A 17416-nucleotide genomic window follows, 5' to 3' on the forward strand; every position below is an offset into this window, starting at 1 on the left:
ACCATGAGGGTGGAGGTGGTCAGGTAAGTGCAGGGCCAGGGTCATTGTGGAATGATAAGGGCCTGGATTGCTTGAGAAGAGACCAAATGGAAAGGATGCTGTTGATGGGAATTCTTGACGGGCTTCACATTAAACTAGATCCCGTACCTCTGCAGGAGAGGGGCCAGCCCAGCATCCATTTGTCTCTGGCAGTGTCCTGATGCTTTTGGCACCAGGATTTTAAAGATGCAGATCCAACTCCCATTTCTTTTTCTCTCCTCTCCCCTCCCCTCCCCTCCCGTTTCTTTTCTTTTTTGAGACGAAGTCTCACTCTGTCGCCCAGGCTGGAGTGCAGTGACCCAATCTTGTCTCACTGCAACCTCCACCTCCCGGTTCAAGTGATTCTCCTGCCTCAACCTCCTGAGTAGCTGGGATCACAGGCGTGCACTACCACACCTGGCAAATTTTTTTGTATTTTTATTAGAGACGGGGTTTCGCCATGTTGGCCAGACTGGTCTTGAACTCCTGACCTCAGGTGATCCTCTTGCCTTGGCCTCCCAAAGTGCTGGGATTACAGACGTGAGCCACCGTGCCCGGCCCTAACTTCCATTTCTAAGGTGTGGCAAAGGCTGCTGAATAACTTTGCTGTCATTCTGTTGTGGTTGCCATGCTGGGGCTCTGATGACATTGCAGCTTCGCCCCTTACCCCAGGTTATCTGAAGGAGCTGAGGATGTGCAAGGGCACTGCTACCCCAGGCTTGACAGCAGCCTCAGTGAGGGCCACTCACACTGTAAGGTCGAGGTGGTCTTTTTGAAAAGAGCATTTCTCTTTGCTGAAAAGAGTCTGATGTGCTTTTCAATAATTTGTAGCCAGGATAGTCTATTTATTTTGTGTTTGAGTGAAGGAATATTTTTGCCATTCTTCCTTTCAGGTCTGCTGTGGGGATAGAGGTAGTCCAGATTTAGAGATGAATTATTCCTCCAGTGCTGTGATTTAAATGGCCCTTCCAAAGTTCATGCTGAAACTTAACCCTAATATGACAATATTGGGGTTGGGGGGCCTTTAAAAGGTTGATTGGATCATGAGGGCTTTGTTCTCGTAAATGGGTTACTCGATTTACGAATTAATGCATTGATGAGTTATCCTGGGTGAGGAACTGGTAGCTAAATAAGAAGAGGAAGAGAGGCCTGAGCTAGCATTAGCATGCTCAGCCTCCTTGCCATGTGATACCGTGCGCCACTTCGGGACTCTGCAGAGAGTCTCCACCAGCAAGAAGGCCCTCACCAGATGCAGCCCCTTCAACCTCTGTAACTGTAAAAAGTGAATTGATTTTCTTTATAAATGACCCAGTTTCAGGTATTCTGTGATAAGCAACAGAAAATAGACTAAAACATCCAGTAACCTAACAGAATTGAGTTTATGGATGAGGGAAAGGGTTTGTGACCCAGCTACACTATGTAAATTCTGCCCAGAAATGTAAATTAGGAGCGAGAAACTCCGTGTCAGGCCTTGGTATGGAAGGTGCTGTGGACTGAATTGTGTGTCTCCTCCTCCCCTCAAACCCATATGCTGAAGTCTTCACCCCAGTGTGGCTGTATATCAAGGCAGGATCTTTGGCAGATGATTTAGGTTAAATGAGGTCATGAGGATGAGACCCTAATTTAGTAGGACTGTGGCCTTACAGGAACAGGAAGAGGCCAGGCGCAGTGGCTCACACTTGTACTCTCAGGACTTTGGGAGGCTCAGGAGGGTGGATCACTTGAGCGCAGGAGTTTGAGACCAACCTGGACAACATGGGAAAACCCCATCTCTACAAAAAAAAAAAAAAAAAAAATTAGCCTGGTGTGGTAGCATGCACCTGTAGTCTCAGCTACTTGGAGGCTGAGGGGGAGGTTTGCTTGAGCCCAGGAGTCTCTAAAAAAAAAAGAAAAGAAAAGGAAGAGACAGACATCCTCCCACCTCCCACCATGTGAGGACACAGTGAGGAGATGGCTGTCTGCAAGCCAGGAAGAGAGGTGAAACTGTTGGCACTTTGATCGTGGACTCCCAGCCTACAGAACTGGGAGAAGTAAATTTCTGTTGTTTAAGCCACCCACTCTGTGGTGTTTTGTTATGGCAGCCTGGGCCAACTAATACAGAAGGAACTAAGTTAAACTTGTATTTTTCAGGAAAAAAAAAAAAAAAACACAACTGTTTGAACAGGAACAGCAACATTCAAGCTTGTATTTGAGTCACATACAGGCATTCCCATTTACCTATCTTTTAAAAATACTTTTCCTTTTAAATTTCTTTCTAACTTTATTGGACATATAATAAACTTTAGGCATTTAAAAGTGTATAAAGAATTTTGACATAACGTTTATCGCTGTGAAAGCATCACCACAATCAAGACAGTGAGCATGGATCTGTCACCCGCAGAAGTTTCCTCCTGCTCTTTGTCCTCTCCCTCCCTCTGTTTTCTGTCACCATAGATTTGTTTGCATTTTCTGAAAGTTTATATAAATGCAGTCCCACAGTATGTGCCCTCTCTCTTCTCTTCTGGTCTGGCTTCTTTCACTCAGCAAAGCTATTTTGAGAGTGATTCAGGCTGTTGTGTACATCAAAGATTCCTTCTTTTTTACTGCTGAGTCAGAGTTCATGGATATATACAATTTCTTTATCCATTTCCCATTAGTGGACATTTGGGTTGCCTCCAGTAGGTACATGTTTAATTTTTTAAGAAGCTGCCAAAGTGATTTTATCGTGTTATCTTCCCAGCTGCAGTGTATGAAAGCTCCAGTTCTCCCCCATCCTCTTCAACACTTGGTATGGTCAGTCTTTTTCACTTTGGTCATTTTAATGAGTGTAATACTCTCTTATTGTGGTTTCTGCATTTCTCACATGACAGATGATTAGAAAGTCAGTAAGTGGTCATTGTAACTTTGTTTTACTTCCATAGACACAGAACATAAAGATCACTGTAAGAATCTTCACTGTTTTATTATATGTAATAGCAAAAAAATTGGGAGTGACCACCCCTGGTGGGGGAGTAACTGTGAAGTGAGTCATAGAACAACAATATAATGCACACACAGCTGTGGAACCAAGTAAACTGGTAGTTACTAACATGAAAAATGCTTATAAATAAGGGGACAAAAAAGCACAGGCGGACAGTTTACGTATAGCCCACTCAGTCTTGTGTGTGTGAGAGAGAAAGGGACGGAAACGGGGTACTGTATAGGAGTGGACAAGATCTCGAAGCCCCTTATTGTTGGACTAGTGTATTTCCAGTTTTTCACGACTTTGAATAAAGCTGTGATGAACATCTTTACGCACGTGGCTATTTTTGTCAAGATAAATTGCTAGAGGTGGAATAGCTGGGTCAGTGGACATACAGTTAAGCCTCTGGACACATGGGTATGTGCTGGCCTTTATTTGCCCCACTCCTCTGCCTGCACAGATGCCACAGTCACAGGCTGTCACCTGCTGTACTTTGTCATGTGTTTATCCAGCAGGACCACATTCTCTGCCCCAATCTTGTCACTCTTCTGATTCCAGAATTTCTCCACCATTCCCATGTTGGGAGCATTAGGATAATTTATAAATTTAAAAAAAACTGGAGGGGGTTATTGATATTAACCATTATAGATAATAACAGTTTAGACTATTCTGGGAAGAAGTGACATCTTTACACACTTGGGACCTTCCCTCTAGAAATGTGGTAGTTCCCATCATTCATTAAGATGTACTCACTTTGCTGGCTGCAGTGGCTCTCACCTGTAATCCCAGCGCTTTGGGAGACTGAGGCAGGTGGATCACCTGTGGTCAGGAGTTCGAGACCAGCCTGACCAACATGGTGAAACCTCATCTCTACCAAAAATACAAAAAATTAGCTGGGTGTGGTGGCACACACCTGTTAGTCCCAGTTACTTGGGAGACTGAGGCAGGAAGGTCACTTGAACCCAAGAGGCAGAGGTTGCAGTGAGCTGAGATCAGACCTGGGCAATAGACAGTGCTCCAGCCTGGGCAAAAGAGTGAAACTCGGTCTCAAAAAAAAAAAAAAAGTGGCTGGGCACAATGGCTTATGCCTATAATCCCAGCACTTTGGGAGGCCAAGGCAGATGGATCACCTGAAGTCAGGAGTTTGAGACCAGCTTGGCCAACATGGCAAAACCCCATGTCTACTAAAAATACAAAAATTAGCTGGGCATGGTGGCATACACGTGTATTCCCAGCTACTTGGGAGACTGAGGCATGAGAATCACTTGAACCCATGAGACAGAGGTTGCAATGAGCTAAGATTATGCCACTGCACTCCAGCCTGGGTTGTCAGAGAGAGTGAGACTGTGTCTCAAAACAAAACAAAACAAAAAAAACAGTATTCACTTGTGTCCTTAAGAGTTCTTCTTACATAAGACCTTCCTGTTCCTCAAGTATGTTAAGTATTTTATACATGTGTTTTTGCTATTGTAAATGGGATTATTTTCTCGGGTAGACAGGTGTACCATCAACCAATACTGATTTATATTTTTATTTTTTCCTAATATTTTGCTAGCATTTCCCAGAACAGTGTTGAATAGCAATGTTACTCTCAGTGTATTAACCATATAATGTTGGCTGCTGTAACAAAGAAGTCCAAAATCAATGCCCTTGATATAATTGAAGTTTATCCTTACTCATGTATCAGTTAAGCATGTTATTCAGATGGATGGGCAGCTCTCTTCTACACGGTCATTCCAGAAACTCAAGCCAGGACTCTTGTCTTCTTTTTTTTTTTGAGACAGTCTCGCTCTGTCAGCCAGGCTGGAGTGCAGGGGCATGATCTCGGCTTACTGCAACCTCCGTCTCCCAGGCTTAAGCGATTCTCCTACCTCAGCCTCCCGAGTAGCTGGGGTTACAGGCGTGTGCCACCACACCTGGCTAATTTTTGTATTTTTAGTAGAGATGGGGTTTCACCATGTTGGCCAGGCTGGTTACGAACTCCTGACCTCAGGTAATCCACCCGCCTCAGCCTCCCAAAGTGCTGGGATTACAGCTGTGAGCTACCACGCCCGGCTCAGGACTCTGTCTTCTTGAACACGTGACTTTCACAGTTTCTGTGTTCATTGCCATTCTGTCCCACAGGAAGAGAGAAGGACAGAGAGAAGCACACATACTGAGGTTTTAACAAGCCAGGTCCTGATGGCACGTGTTATGTGCACCTGTGCCTCCCAGGGAGACTGGGCAGCCATGGCCCAGCTGCAGCCCTAACTGCAGAAGAAAGGAGCTGTGATTTGGGTGGGCCAGGGCCAGTGCCTGCACTCACCTGGCTTGCACTGATTTTAATGGAAGAGTCTGTAGTGTTTCGCCGTTATCTCTGCCCTGTGACCTCCCTCTGTTTCTTGTCTCATAAAGGATCAGTTTATTCCTTGGTTACTAACTTTAATAACTACTTATCTTTATATGGCGAGAAAGGCATGTCATTTCATTACCTGATCAACATGTAAAGTATTGAATTGCTTTTTGCCAGACATCACAGTTCTGCCTTCCATATTACTCTTGTGTTTGGGGGTGATTCTTGTACTTAGGCTAGATTTTCCCAACACCTAAGATGTGCCTGGGAAGCAAATATGTTGGAAAATAATCTAATTCGGATTTGTGGAATTTGGGAAGGAGCCTGGAATTGGAGCACCTGGGGTCATGCTCAGACTCACCATTTACTTCTGAGATTGGGGCAGACTCACTAGTTACCTACCTGATAACCATTCTCCCCTCTTCTTTCTTGCCAATAGTTATATTTGGGGATCACGTGGTGATGTGCTCCAGCAGTAAATGTTATTGTTCTAGGATTTCATCCTAGAAATCCTGTTTCCCTTGGCAGGGATTAATTTCAAGGTGGGCACATGACCTGCTCTAGCCCAATGAGATATTCCAGGAAGGCTGCAGGGTGGCTTCTGGAAAGGTTTTCTTCTCATACAAAGAGAGAAAAAGGAGCACATACTGCCATGACAGGGAAAGATAGATTAAGAGTCAACTCACTGGCAGGGCGTGCTGGCTCACATCTATAATCCCAGCACTTTGAGAGGCTGAGGTGGGAGGCCGGCTTGAGACCAGGAGTTTGAGACCAGCCTGAGCAATGTAGCCAGACCCCATCTCTACAATAAAAGTTAAAATTAGCCAGATGTGATAGTGTGTACCTGTGGTCCCAGCTAGTTGGGAGGTTGAGGCAGGAGAACTGCTTGAGCCCAGAAGGTTGAGGCTACCGTGAGCCGTGTTTGCACAACTGTACTTTAGCCTGAGCCACAGAGCAAGACCTTGTCTAAAAAAAAAGAGCCGACTCATCATTGGCAGCATGTAAGGCACCAAAATGCTTGGATCTTTTGGTGATGTCACTGAGCCCTTGCATGAACCAAATGCAGAAATGAGCTCCTGTATCCCTGGTTTCCCAGCCTTGGCATGCTGTGGCATGGCAGACATTCTGGCTGCGGGTAGACTCCAGGGTTGAGGGCAACATGGGACAATGTCGGGAAGGCTGAGGAAGTGCTGTGCCGTCGCAAAAGAATAAAATAAGTCGAGAAATGCGGAAGGTACTATACAGCATCACAGCTACCTACATTTCCTCTGTGGGAAGACAGGGAAAATAGGCGTTAGTGGCAAGACGGAGTGGCTTTGAGTCTAAGTGTCCTAATAAACTCTGACGGGAAAAATAAGGGGCGGCATTTGCACATGTGTACTGCAGCTTAGCCGCTGTAAGGCAACGGTGAGTTTGTTGCCTTGTGTTTTAAGAAGTAATTCTCTGGGCCAGGTGCGGTGGCTCACACCTGTAATCCCAGCACTTTGGGTGGCCAAGGCGGGTGGATCACTTGAGGTCAGGAGTTTGAGACCAGCCTGGCCAACATGATGAAACCCTGTCTCTACTAAAAATACAAAAATTAGCTGGGCGTGGTGGCGGGCGCCTGTAATCCCAGCTACTCGGGAGGCCAAGGCACGAGAATTGCTTGAACCCCAGGAGGCGGAGGTTGCAGTGAGCTAAGATTGTGCCACTGCACTCCAGTCTGGACAACAGAGCAAGAGTTCGTCTCCAAAAAAAAAAAAAAAAAGAAGTGATTTTCTGATCTAGCATGTGGATTCCTTAGTCGTCTTAACTAAGAGATTGGGAACAGCCTCTGTCGTTGACAGGCCCTATTGCTCATGACTTGTGCATGTGTACACGTGTGGGATGTATGTATGCATGTGTGTATGTGTATGCAGTGTATATGTGTGGAATGTGTATGTGCCTGTGTGGAGGGTGTGTGTGTGTATATGGGAAGTATGTATGTATGTATTTGTGTGCTTGCGTGTGTGGACATGTGTATGCATATCCAGTGTTAACCCTGACACACTGGGGAAGTGGAAATAGAATGAATACTCTGTAGGTTTCAGCTCCTTTTTGAGTTTATCCTGCGTGACCAGCTTATGAGTAGGTGATAGCACATTTTTGGTCACCTACAGCACTTCCTCAGCCTCCCCTGACATGTCTGCATGTTCCACCCCTACCCCCGGAGTGTGGGCTTTGCAGGGCGCTGGCGGACCTGAAATACTCCGCACACCTGGAAAGCTGCAGGCAAACCTCTGAGCTCTAGCTCCTTCTTCAGTAAAAGGGGCTGAATGGTGCTGACTTTGGAGGATTCCAGATTTCAGAAATAATGGGTGAGAAAGCAGAGCCTCAGAGCTATCAGGTGACTTGTGACAGGCTTGCTCAGATGAGAGCTGGAGCCTGGACTCAGACCCAGGCCTGCTGTTCAGAGCCTGGCCTCTGTCACAGTTCCCCTCCCATTGACTTTTGGAGCTCGTCTTAGGAACTCGACCAGCGGCCAGCAAAACATTCCCTCCACAGCAGAACCACCTCTGGGTAAACTGATAAAAATGAGTTTCTGAAATGGCCAAGCTGCCAAGGCTCAGGCCTTGACTTCAGCAATGTCATTCCCCCCACAGATGGTGAGTGGGTGCTGGCCACATTCAAGCGCCCACTGTGGTCTTCCGCCGTTAGGCCTGGCCTGGATGAGCTGGCTGCTCCGCCCCTCCCCTCCACTCCTCTCCCCTCCCCTCCACTCCTCTCCTCTCCTCTCCCCTCCCCTCCACTCCTGTCCTCTCCCCTCCCCTCCCCTGTCAAGTGGGTGCTTGACTATGGCCAGCACCCACTCACCGTCTGTTGGGGGAATGACATTGCTGAAGCTAAGGCCCAGCTTTCGACAGAGTCTTGCTCTGTCCCCAGGCTGGAGGGCAGTGGCAACATCTTGGCTCACTGCAACCTCCGCCTCCCGGGTTCAAGTGATTCTCCTGCCTCAGCCTCCTGAGTAGCTAGGATTACAGGAGGCTGCTACCACACCTGGCTAATTTTTGTATTTTTTTTAGTAGAGACGGGGTTTCACTATGTTGGCCAGGCTGGTCTTGAACTCCCAATCAGGTGATCTGCCTTCCTCGGCCTCCCAAAGTGCTGGGATTATAGGCATAAGCCACCATGCCCAGCCTATTTATTTTATATTTTATTTTTGAGACAGGGTCTCACTCTGTTGCCCAGGCTGGAGTGCAGAAGTGTGATCGTAGCTCATCACAGCCTTGATCTCCTAGACTCAAGTCATCCTCCTGCCTCAGCCTCCAGAGTAGCTAGCACTACAGGTGCACGTCACCATGCCCAGCTAATTTTTGTATTTTTTTGTAGAGACAGGGTTTTGCCATGTTGTTGGTCTTCAACTCTTGGACTGAAGCAGTTCACCCGCCTTGGCCTCCCAGAGTGCTGGGATTATAGGCATAAGCCACTGCACCTGGCCTGCCTCTTTTTTTTCTGAACATGCTTTTAAAATCTCTAGTAGGTGATACACTCAGCCTTCAGTTCTACTCCTACTCAAGCAGCGTAGTATTTTAAGAACATTTTAAAAGGAAAAAAATGCATATTCTAATGTGTCTCCTTACCTGATGCAGAAGATGGAGTTAGCCTGACTGACCCATTCCTTGCTAGCAGCTTTATTGGAAGCTGGGATTTGGAGATGTGGATGTCATAACTCATGCTGAGAGCTGATTAATCGCGTGCATGGCCCTGTTAGGGTTCAGCTGACTTAGGTAAATAGAACACAATGATATTTCAGCTGTGACCTTTCGGAGAAGGAAGCTCCTTGTTTACATAGGAGTTATAGCAGCATTGCTCTCCCAGTTCAACAAAAGCTGGTCTCACTGGTTACCTGTGGAACCCTGACTCCCTGAGATGGCTCTCAACAGCCTTGCCTTGTGCCTGTTTTCCAGCTTATCTCTTGCCACCACCACTCCCTCAAGCTGGCAAAGCAAGCGGGTCATGCCATTTCAGACAAGGGGGAATGCCACACCGTGAGCACTTGGGAAGTTGCGGCCAAGTGCTGGTTTGTTACGGCTCCGCGTCTGTTCCATTTTCGTCCTGTCTAAAGGGCACTAACAGTGCCCCCTGGCAAGTGCGTCACTGAGGGTTCGAGCCCGTGCCACCTGGCGTCCCCGACTCACGGTGCCACTGTGCAGCTTCCTTTCAGTGGCATGAAAAGAACACCCTTATAAAGATGCTTGACTTCCATAAGGAAGACCTGTCGGTGTTTCACCGTGAAAAATGCAGCTCCTCGCTCGCTTGATGGGAGACGTGCCTTTACATTGGCTCACTTACACGTCTTTCTAGACAAAGACATCTGGCGTTCTGAAGTCAGCATTGTACTCTGTGCAACAGTAGGGTGACTATCTCTTCTAGGAACTTTTAAAGGAAACATTTCGCATTTTTGTTTTACAGGCTAAATAAAGCGTTTTAAAAATAAAACGTAATTCTCTCCCCTCCCCGCCCATATGGTTCAATTACTCCTTTTTAAAAGTATTTTAAATTTGGTAAAATACATATAAACATTGTAAATTGCGGTAAAATACATATAACATAACATTTACCATCTTAACCATTTTTAAGCATATTAGCTTTTGTATCCATGGTGTAGCCTTCTGGAATTTTTCATCATGTGGCCTACACAGAATGCTTCTAAATCATGCCGTGTCCTGGGGACTGTCATACTATCAGTTTGTGTAAAGTCAAAGGAAAACAAAGATACCTTCTTGGGTGGAGCAATGGCGACACTTCCTGATTTCTATTAAGCTTGGATGTAGTTTGAATCTTTTTTTTCAAACATACTTTATATTTACATTTTAGTATTTTAAGGCCAGCCTACTGAGCCTATGAATATAATGAGGTCAAAAATATTATAATTATGTCCTAATTATATCTCAAGGAATGCTTTTAGAACAGTATAGTTCCTGAGTGAAATCAATGAGAAAGTTTAATTTCCTGTTTAATCAGTTTCTCCTTTTCTTTTTTTCACTTTAAAAAGTGATTTTGAAGGCCGAGTGCAGTGACTCACACCTGTAATCCCAGCACTTTGGGAGGCCGAGACGGGTGGATCACGAGGTCAGGAGTTCGAGACCAGCCTGGCCAATATGGTGAAACACTGTATCTACTAAAAAATACAAAAATTAGCCAGGCGTGGTGGCACGCACCTGTAGTCCCAGCTACTCAGGAGACTGAGGCAGGAGAATCGCTGGAACCTGGGAGGCAGAGGTTGCAGTGAGCCAAGTTCGCACCACTGCACTCCAGCCTGAGTGACAAAGCGAGACTCCGTCTCAAAAAAAATAAAAAAGTGATTTTGGGTTGGGCACAATGGCTCACGCCTGTAATCCCAGCATTTTGGGAGGCTGAAATGGGTGGACCATGAATTCAAGAGTTCGAGACCAGCCTGGCCAATATGGTGAAACCCTGTCTCTACTAAAAAATACAAAAGTTAGCCAGGCATGGTTGCGTGCGCCTGTAGTCCCAGCTACTCGGGAGACTGAGGCAGAAGAATTGCTGGAACCTGGGAGGCAGAGGTTGCGGTGAGCCAAGATCGCACTACTGCACTCCATCCTGGGTGACAGAGAGAAACTCTGTCTCAAAAAAAAAAAAAAAAGGTTTTGGGTTGGGCACAGTGGCTTACACCTTTAATCCCAGCACTTTGGGAGGCTGAGGCAGGTAGATTGTCTGAGGTCAGGAGTTCGAGACCAGCCTGGCCAACATGGTGAAACCCCGTCTGTACTAAAAATACAAAAAAAAAAAAAATTAGCTGGGCATGGTGGTGGGCGCCTGTAATCCCAGCTACTCAGGAGACTGAGGCAGGAGAATCTCTTGAACCCAGGAGGTGGAGGTTGCAGTAAGCTGAGATTGCACTACTGCACTCCAGCACTTGGGGACAGAGTGAGACTCTCTCTAAATAAATAAATTAATGAAATTAAAAGTGATTTTGAAAACATGGCCATTTTTCCTGGCCAGTTCATCTCTTTTTCTTTTTTTCCGAGATGGAGTCTCACTCTCTCACCCAGGCTGGAGTGCAGTGGCGCAGTCTCAACTCACTGCAACCTCTGCCTCCCGGGTTCAAGTGATCCTCCTATCTCAGTCTCCTGAGTATCTGAGATTACAGGTGTGTGCTACTACACCTGGCTAATTTTTGTATTTTTAGTAGGGACAGGGTTTCACCATGTTGCCCAGGCTGATATCAAACTCCTGACCTCAAGTGATCTGCCCACCTCAGCCTCCCAGAGTGCTGGGATTACAGGCATGAGCCATTGCGCCTGGCCTCAGTTCAGCTGTTTCTCTGTGATATTTATTCTACAGTTGCAGAAGAACGTTTCTCATATGATACATATATTAAGCTTACTGGCCAGCCAGTTTGGGTTTCTGGACAGTGAAACTGTCCCGGAAATGTTTGCTGAGCTTTTCTTGCTGGAGAAGGTTCTTGGCAAAGCCTGGATGGAGGATGGAGATGAGAAAGGTAGTGTGAGGGTGGCACACCCAATTTGTGCTGTGATTCCAGTCTTGGCAGCCCAGGGCCTGCTGGGAGAGGGATGAGAGCGACACGTGGCCCAGTTTTAGCTCAAAGAAGGAAAAGTCACCAAGACCATCCATGAGGTCAGGAGCTCTGTATGGTTCTCCTCCTAGATGAGAGTTAGAAGGAATTTGAGAGCAGGTCTTCCTTCTTGGCATCCAAATACTTCTTATCTTGGAGTTTTTCTAGCCGTGGCTAGTGGGTCATAGTGTCAGCTACGTTGCCAAATGGGAGCTGAAGTGTGTTGTTGGGCAAAGGGTGAAGATGCTGCCAGAGAATAAGACAAACCCCACTAGAACTTTAAAAACAAGCCAGAAAAAAAACACATACCCACACACACACCCTGAAGAGGAAATCAGGAGTTTGCAAGCCCTAGAAGGTGGTTATTGTGCTAATTAAAGATTGAAAGCTCACTCTCAAGAGAGCTGGACCAAATCCCTGGGCTGCCTCAGGATTTGCTGAAATGAGTGCCATTGTTCTCTGGTCATTTCAGTCCAGGAGGGGCTGGCATCCAAGCGTCACTCAAGAGTTCATGGCTAGGCCGGGCGTCGTGGCTCATGCTTGTAATCCTAACACTTTGGGAGGCCAAGGCAGGCGAATCACTTGAGGTCAGGAGTTCGAGACCAATCTGGCCAACATAGTGAAACCCCGTCTCTACTAGAAATACAAAATTAGCTGGGCATGGTGGCATGTGCTTGTAATCCTAGCTACTTGGGAGGCGGAGGCAGGAGAATCGCTTGAACCCAGAAGGTGGACGTTGCAGTGAGCCAAGATCACGCCATTGCACGCTAGCCTGGCAACAGAGTAAGACTCCATCTCAAAAAAAAAAAAGAGTTCGTAGCTCTTGCAGCTTTAGCCAGCAAGAGCAGTTGCCATGAAACAGCATTATTTCTTTTCTCTTTATGCTATTGTGGTAGAATACACATAGCCTAAAGTTGACCATTTTAACCAATTTTTTTTTTTTTTTTTTTTGAGACGGAGTCTTGCTCTGTCGCCCGGGCTGGAGTGCAGTGGCCGGATCTCAGCTCACTGCAAGCTCCGCCTCCTGGGTTTACGCCATTCTCTTGCCTCAGCCTCCGGAGTAGCTGGGACTACAGGCACCCGCCACCTTGCCCGGCTAGTTTTTTGTATTTTTTAGTAGAGACGGGGTTTCACCATGTTAGCCAGGATGGTCTCGATCTCCTGACCTTGTGATCCGCCCATCTCAGCCTCCCAAAGTGCTGGGATTACAGGCTTGAGCCACCGCGCCCGGCCTATTTTAACCATTTTTAAGTGCACAGTTCAGTGATATTAAGTACATTCGTATTGTACCCTACCATCGATCTCCAGCTTCTTTGGGTAAATGCCAGCAAGCATGATTACTAGACCATTTGGGAAGAGCACGTTTAGTTTTGTAAGGAACTGCTAACTGTCTTCCAAAGTGGCTGCACCGTTTTGCATTCCCATCAGCGATGAATGAGAGTTCCTGTTGCTCCACATCCTCACCAGCATTCGGTGGTGCCAGTGTTCTGGATTTTGGTCCTTCTAATAGATGCGGAAGATATTTTTCAATAGGATTCACCACCCTATTTTCTGCATGGATTAAGTCTACACAGGGGGACAAGGGAGTTCTGTCTAGGGGACTAGAGTGAGTAACCTTTTGTTTCCAAAAGGTTGATTCTAATCTCCAGTCTTGTGTCTGGAGGCAGATTGTTTCTTTAGACACTTTTCACCGTGTCGGCTGGGCGTGATGGCTCACACCTGTAATCTCAGCATTTTGGGAGGCCAAGGCGAGCAGATTACTTGAGGTCAGGAGTTTGAGACCAGCCTGGCCAACATGGTGAAACCCTATCTCTACTAAAAATACAAAAATTAGCTGGACGTGGTGGTGGGTGCCTGTAATCTCAGCTACTCGGGAGGCTGAGGCAGGAGAATCGTTTGAACCTGGGAGGCGAAGGTTGCAGTGAGCCGAGATCTCACCACTGTACTCCAGCCTGGGCAACAGAGTGAGACTCGGTCTCAAAAAAAAAAAAAAAATTCACTGTGTCTTTTAAGAAATAATACCTTATCTCCTTTTAATGTTAAATATTATTACTATTATTATTATTTATCTTTTTTGTGTCATCTTAAAAGGAAATTTTAGGTTCATCAGCTGTAGCTCTTACATGCAGATTTCTTCCATGACTTCAGCATCTGTTAAAATTCTCGCCATATTTTGGACCTGCAGTTGATCTCACCATCAAACATACAACAGTTTCTTTTCTAATAACTATATTTTTCTCAGTTTCTCTAATTAATACCCTTGTTGCTTTTGTTAACGATAAAGGATATCACTAGTAAACAACTGGGTTTCAACTGATTCTCCTAAAAGACAATGCATTTTGTCTCCTTCTTTAAATCTTCTGCTTATTTTTCAATTTGTCATTATAATAAGAGGTCATGTGTGTGAATTGCTTGCTTTGTGCTGGGCACTATGCTAAATTCCTTACACATGGTATCTCTTTATGCTTGTAACTTCGTGAGGTATCACGGTCCTCATTTTTACAGATGAAACTGCAGCCCAGAAAGGTAATTTGCCCAACCAGCAAATTGTGAAACTGGAATGGGAGGCTCTGATGCCCAAGCTTGCATACTTAGACCAGGCATTAGTAATAGCCTCAGTTTTGTTTACTGGTTTGTTTAGCCTTAGTTTTGAAGCATTTGTTAAGTGCGATCCTCCATGTGGAGTGTGTAAACACTCAATCTCTGTGTGATGACAGCTCCAAGGAGCAGTCTAGCAAGTTCTGTCTGGCCAAATCCAGACCTGGTTTTGATTAGCTTTGTTCCTGATCTCTAGATCACTCTGCTCTACGCTTGAACCTGTATGCTTGAGTCAAGCTTACCTCTCTGACAGGTGAAGAAAATGATATTTCACTATAATATTAATTTTATTTTTCTTATCACAAAGGAAAGGCATCTTTTCATTTTTCTAAGTCCAGTTGGCTCATTGCCTTTGCTCTTACTGCATTTTCTCTCTTTTTTTTTTTTTTTTGAGATAGAGTCTCACCCTGTCGCCCAGGCTGGAGTGCAATGGTGCAATCTTGGCTCACTGCAACCTCCACCTCCTGGGTTCAAGTGATTCTCCTGCCTCAGCCTCCTGAGTAGCTGGGATTATAGGCGCTCACCACCATGCCCGGCTAATTTTTTATATCTTTAGTAGAGACGGGGTTTCATCATGTTGGCCAGACTGGTCTTGAACTCCTGACCTTGTGATCCACCCACCTCTGCCTCCCAAAGTGCCGGGATTATAGGTGTGAGCCACCGCACCTGGCCATATCTGATTTTTTTTTTTTTAAAGATGTCGTTTTATTGAATTTGAGAATTCACTTAGACCACAGGTCTCTGATGAAAAATATTCTTGTTTTCCTTGTCTTCCTTTTATGTCCTACATAACCTGAGTGTGTTTTAGAGGTGGGATCGTAGTCTTTGCATACAACAGGAAAGTTGTCATGGTCCTGCGGTCATGAGGCCGAGAGCCCACGATTCTGATGTGGATGGAATGCAGCTGGCATTGCACATGTCTTAGATGCTCTTCCTGACTGCCCGCTTTGTTCTAGGCACTGTGCAACGTGCTGGAGACAGCAGAGAAGAGTAAGATAGTCCCTGCCCTCGCACTGCAGAGGGAAGGCCTGTTCTGCCTCCCTGAGATGGGGGCACTGAGCTAAATCACACGTGAGGAAGAGTTAGCAAGGTGGCTGGAAGGGCATTTAGGCGAGGGGCAGTGAAAGGCAGACTGGAGCCACAGGTTGCAGGCAGAACAGGCAGGAGTCGTGCTTGGGAGGCCTTTATGACCTTTTAAGAAGCGTGAACTTGGCCGGACGCAGTGGCTCACGCCTGTAATCCCAGCACTTTGGGAGGCCGAGGCGGGTGGATCCCTTGAGGTCAGGAGTTCAAGACCAGTCTGACCAACATGGTGAAACCCCATCTCTACTAAAAATACAAAAAGTAGCTGGATGTGGTGGTGTGTGCCTGTAATCCCAGCTACTCAGGAGGCTAAGAAAGGAGAATCGCTTGAACCCAGGAGGTACAGGAGGTGGAGGTTTCAGTGAGCCAACATCATGCCATTGCACTCCAGCCTGGGCGAGAGAAGAGAGCAAGACTCCGTCTCAAAAAAAAAAAAAAAAAAAAAACGTGAACTTTACCCTGTAGGCTTTCAGTCAATATTTGTGTGAGCAAATGAACTACTTATGCGGATCGTTCCCCCATAACATCAGACACTCTGTTAAAAGATTAAGCCGGCCGGGTGCAGTAGATCACACCTCAGCTACTTGGGAGGCTGAGGCAGGAGAGTTGCTTGAACCTGGGAGGCAGAGGCTGCAGTGAGCTGAGATCGCGCCACTGCATTCCAGCCTGAGTGACAGAGCAAGACTGTGTCTCAAAAAAAAAAAAAAGATTAAGCCATGAGGGGCCTCCCACGCACAGAACTCTGCCCATGGTTACTCGATGCCATGAAGGACGGCATCGATCTGTTCACACTCTGGACCTTTTTCTCTTGGGTAGAGCAAGCACCCTGGGATGCTTTCCCGCAGACATGTCGTGTGTCTTGCTTATGGAAGCCTAGCTCGGGACAACCATTGCTCCAGGCCAGTGGGGTGGTGCGGTTTTCCTCCTGGGAACACGGGTCCCTCCCAGCACCATCTCCAACTGGTAGAAATGTCAGGAGTCACAGCCTGGAAGGGTCTCCTTTAATCCTAATCCATATCTTCTGGGTGAGCCCCTACTCATGGCTTCCTGAGACAGAGAAGCACACAGCCCTCACCCATCATGGGCTCCGAGGTGTGACCGAGAAGCTGGCCACGTACTAAGAAAGTCGTGCCTGCCACATCTCCAGCGCTGCCAGAGCTGCTGTGGACTCTCGCCACGCAGTCTCTCTGCCCCCTTGTTGCGTACATCTCTTTCTTGACAGCCGCACCAGGGCATGGCTGCAGTCTCTCTGGCTTCAGCAGATTCACTCTCCATTGTAAATATCACTGCCTTCTTCCTCATGTGTTTTTTTTCTCGTTTGACAGGCTCTTCAGAGTAACCTGAGGTACTCCTTGTTGCCAAGACGGCTCCTCATCAGCAAAAGATTAGCTCAGTGTTTGCATCCTGCCCTGCCCAGTGGTGTGCACTTAAAAGCCCTAGAAACCTACGAGATTATCTTTAAAATTGTGGGGACCAAATGGCTGGCCAAGGACTTGTTTCTGTACAGGTACGATTGCTTCTCTGCTGTGTTCCTTTTTATTACCCAAGTAACCAGTATTTCAGCTCACAAGATGAGAAAATGACAGGCAAAATAAGCGTGGGGCTGTGTGTGCAACAATTAATCATAAAGCCATAATCAGGAGACGTCACTGGGTGCCTTCTAGAGTCTATCTGTCCTGACTTTTCTATAAGGGAACTTTAGGATCTGAACGTGCGGACAGCTTCATTGCCAGCTCATTGCGTAACAGTGTTTTGTGACCATCTCATGTCATACACACATCGAAACCAGCAATTTAAATGGCCAGCTGTTTGCTTGTGAAAACTCCCCTTGGCTGGCTTGTCACCTGGGACTTCTGACTGGGTATCTTATTTCTGCCCTGTTCCC

At 46.5% G+C, this 17416-nt stretch overlaps 1 protein-coding gene across 3 annotated transcripts in view; it reads left to right on the top strand.

The window, feature by feature from the left end:
• Window positions 1-17416, top strand: part of DOP1B (DOP1 leucine zipper like protein B) — a 124318-nt gene that overhangs the window by 21780 nt on the left and 85122 nt on the right. For all 3 annotated transcript variants that reach the window (XR_004442160.1, XM_033232424.1, XM_033232425.1), the window contains exon 3: window positions 16857-17038. Coding sequence is in view for 2 of the 3 variants with exons in the window: in XM_033232424.1 (XP_033088315.1) it covers window positions 16857-17038 (182 nt within the window). In the remaining variant the exon portion in view is untranslated. The remainder of the gene's footprint in view (window positions 1-16856; window positions 17039-17416) is intronic.

Source organism: Trachypithecus francoisi, unplaced genomic scaffold (genome assembly GCF_009764315.1).
Source record: "Trachypithecus francoisi isolate TF-2019V2 unplaced genomic scaffold, Tfra_2.0 Lachesis_group14, whole genome shotgun sequence".
In the NCBI taxonomy this organism is placed as follows: domain Eukaryota; kingdom Metazoa; phylum Chordata; class Mammalia; order Primates; family Cercopithecidae; genus Trachypithecus; species Trachypithecus francoisi.